Source organism: Montipora capricornis, chromosome 1, assembly GCF_036669925.1.
Source record: "Montipora capricornis isolate CH-2021 chromosome 1, ASM3666992v2, whole genome shotgun sequence".
Lineage (NCBI taxonomy): Eukaryota > Metazoa > Cnidaria > Anthozoa > Scleractinia > Acroporidae > Montipora > Montipora capricornis.
This window is the reverse complement of record NC_090883.1, coordinates 16,345,306-16,347,805: the sequence shown is the minus strand read 5'-3', so window position 1 is coordinate 16,347,805 and position 2,500 is coordinate 16,345,306. Positions and strand designations below refer to the sequence as shown.

General features: G+C 39.2%; 1 protein-coding gene across 1 annotated transcript in view; it reads right to left on the bottom strand.

Moving 5' to 3' along the window:
• LOC138060207 (adenylate cyclase type 5-like) overlaps positions 1–2,500 on the bottom strand; it is a 59,418-nt gene that overhangs the window by 17,383 nt on the left and 39,535 nt on the right. Inside the window, exon 15 of the mRNA XM_068905973.1 lies at positions 1–72. This exon is cut by the window's left edge and continues 98 nt beyond it. Coding sequence (XP_068762074.1) covers positions 1–72 — 72 coding nt within the window. The remainder of the gene's footprint in view (positions 73–2,500) is intronic.

Sequence of the window (2,500 nt, the reverse complement as noted above, 5' to 3'; positions counted from 1 at the left end):
CTTGTGCACGGTACTGAGCTGTAAGAACACCGCACAACCAATCATGACAAGCATAACACTGAATGTGAAGTACTGAAACGCAAACAACAAAGCAAAGTTAAAAGCATTTATTATATGGCTAGTGTTTCTGGCCGACATAGCGCGCGCTCTGATTGGCTAAGAGCAGCTAAGTGCCAGGGCATTATTCTCCTTTATTATCTGGGTCTGTCTCACGAGGACTGGAAACTACAAAATTCACGAATTTGATTGGCTAAAATCGATATTGACCGCGGTCTAGATTTCCCATCTAGACCGGCATCTAGACCGGTAATGTTTTGTGGTGAAAAGATGCAAACTAAAATGCTAAAATATTGAGTATTTTCTTCTACCAATATTTATTTATGGAAGTGCCAAACAGCATGATGACAAAAGAGAGGATGAAAAGCAAACTTTCACAGAATTAAGTTCAGCTCATCGCCCCTCATCGCCGTTCGCAAGCAAAATGTCAGTTAGTACAAACCAGTTACATTAAACGAATTAAATTGTTCTTGTTTGGCCATATAATAAACATCTTATTAACCGTGCTAGGTCGGTCTGTATGGGAGAATCTTGACCTCGGTCTGTACTGGCGACCTCGGTCAAGATTCTCCCATACAGACCTCCCGCTCGCTTAACAAGAACTAAGTAATGCCCACGGGCCGATTATGGATTATGCAAATTAGTTTTTTTTTTTTCCTTTAGAACCGTTCTGTGATATATATAGTAAACAACTTAATAACCTCGGCAAGGCCTCAGTTTGAGATTTTGCTGTAACGACCTCACTCTCGGTTATTAAGAAATTATGAATGGGAGCCAACGGCAAACACAAGCTCCCTTTCATTACTGGAAACAATCAATAAAGGAGAAAAGAAGTTGTATAATGCGAGCATATGTTGCTAATTAGATGACAATGTTTGTACATGTAGCGTTCCTCTATTAAAGTGTTTCAACCAGTTGCAACTAAACTTGAACTAATATGACCCATTCTCAAAAGAAGTCAAAGACACACTTCGTGTTGGATATCAAATTAAATCGAGTCAAAGAGTCAAGTCAAAGAGTGAAAGATAAAAAATGTTTAAATACTAAAAAAACAATAGGTGATGGAATGTTCTTTTAAAAAAAGGGTTTTGCGCGAATGGAATCAGTCTGCGTGTTGAGACTTGGATTGCGCTCCTTGATGAAAAGCATCTCATAGACAAGACAGTCAAATTTCCCCTGGCACTTTTTTAGAATGCGGAATTGGCATTCTTTAAGGAGGCTTGTCTCCCCATGTGGGCTGTCGAAAAGTGTTTACCGATCGCAGAATTTCATTTTCAACAATACGTTGTCTTTTTGCGTTCGACAATAGGAGAACGCTTACTAATCGGGTCAATCCCGCGAGTTTATGTCCCGCGATTTTCCGATGCCATAAAATTTCGTGGTTTGGACGCCATCTTGGACTGGCTGGCTGCGTGGCGCATATGGCCTCGATTTCATGTGAAATTTTTTGACCGCCGGGAACTGGTATCTTTAACGTGCAGTTAAATTACTCGTGGTATTTTGGCATTGCGGTTGCTGTTTCCACAAGGTAAGTAAATTTATTCGAATTTCCATTAACAAATATGGCTAAGGCTACTTATCAGAATATCAGAAAGCTATGCAGTAGTGTGTTTTCTGGGAAACAGACGCTGAAATTTGCCCCGGCTACGATAGCGAGTTGTGATGCATCAATTCAGCTGCTTTTCTCAGGAGATTCAACTTCTCTTCGTGCCCAGACTGTTGAGACTCGATCAGTATATTGCCTTCAGCCATTGAGCGAAAAGACATTTTTATTAATGGACCACTAAATACATTGACACGTTCAGTTATCCAAGTTTCTTATTCAATTGCGAATGACACGTTCAGTTATCCAAGTTTCTTATTCAATTGCGAAATAGTTAAACATTATCCACTTGTTCAATTTTCTACAATTGTTTTTGGCCTCTGCCATTGTATCAACATCTTGAACTATTAAAACTGATTGTTGTGTTCAACTTTGCAACTGCTTTATGACACTGACTGAAAGCAGCCCAACATCCTCTTTCCCAGAAGTTTTCTCTCAATCAATACAATAAATTTTTCGGGAGCTACAGATCGAACGCACTTTTCTAATCTTTGATTACTACTAGTTAGTATTTATTTTTTTATCTTTCACTCTTTGACTCGATCATGACGTTAGTCTAACGTCGTCAATAGACTTTTAATAAGCTTGATATGGATCATGGGAAATGGTCATATATTGTTTAAAAGACAACCCAAGCGTAGGGGCATTGGACTTGAACGAACCTAGGAATGTTGATTATTTACCTGTCACCTAACCACTAGACCAATAAACTGCTAACTGCTCAGGGAAAATATTTTAGACACTATTTCATAACCCTGTATTATCACTTGGCAACAACCCTAACCCTAACTCGAAATCTCTCGCCCTTCAAAAAAAAAAAAAACGCCAGCTACGCAGCCT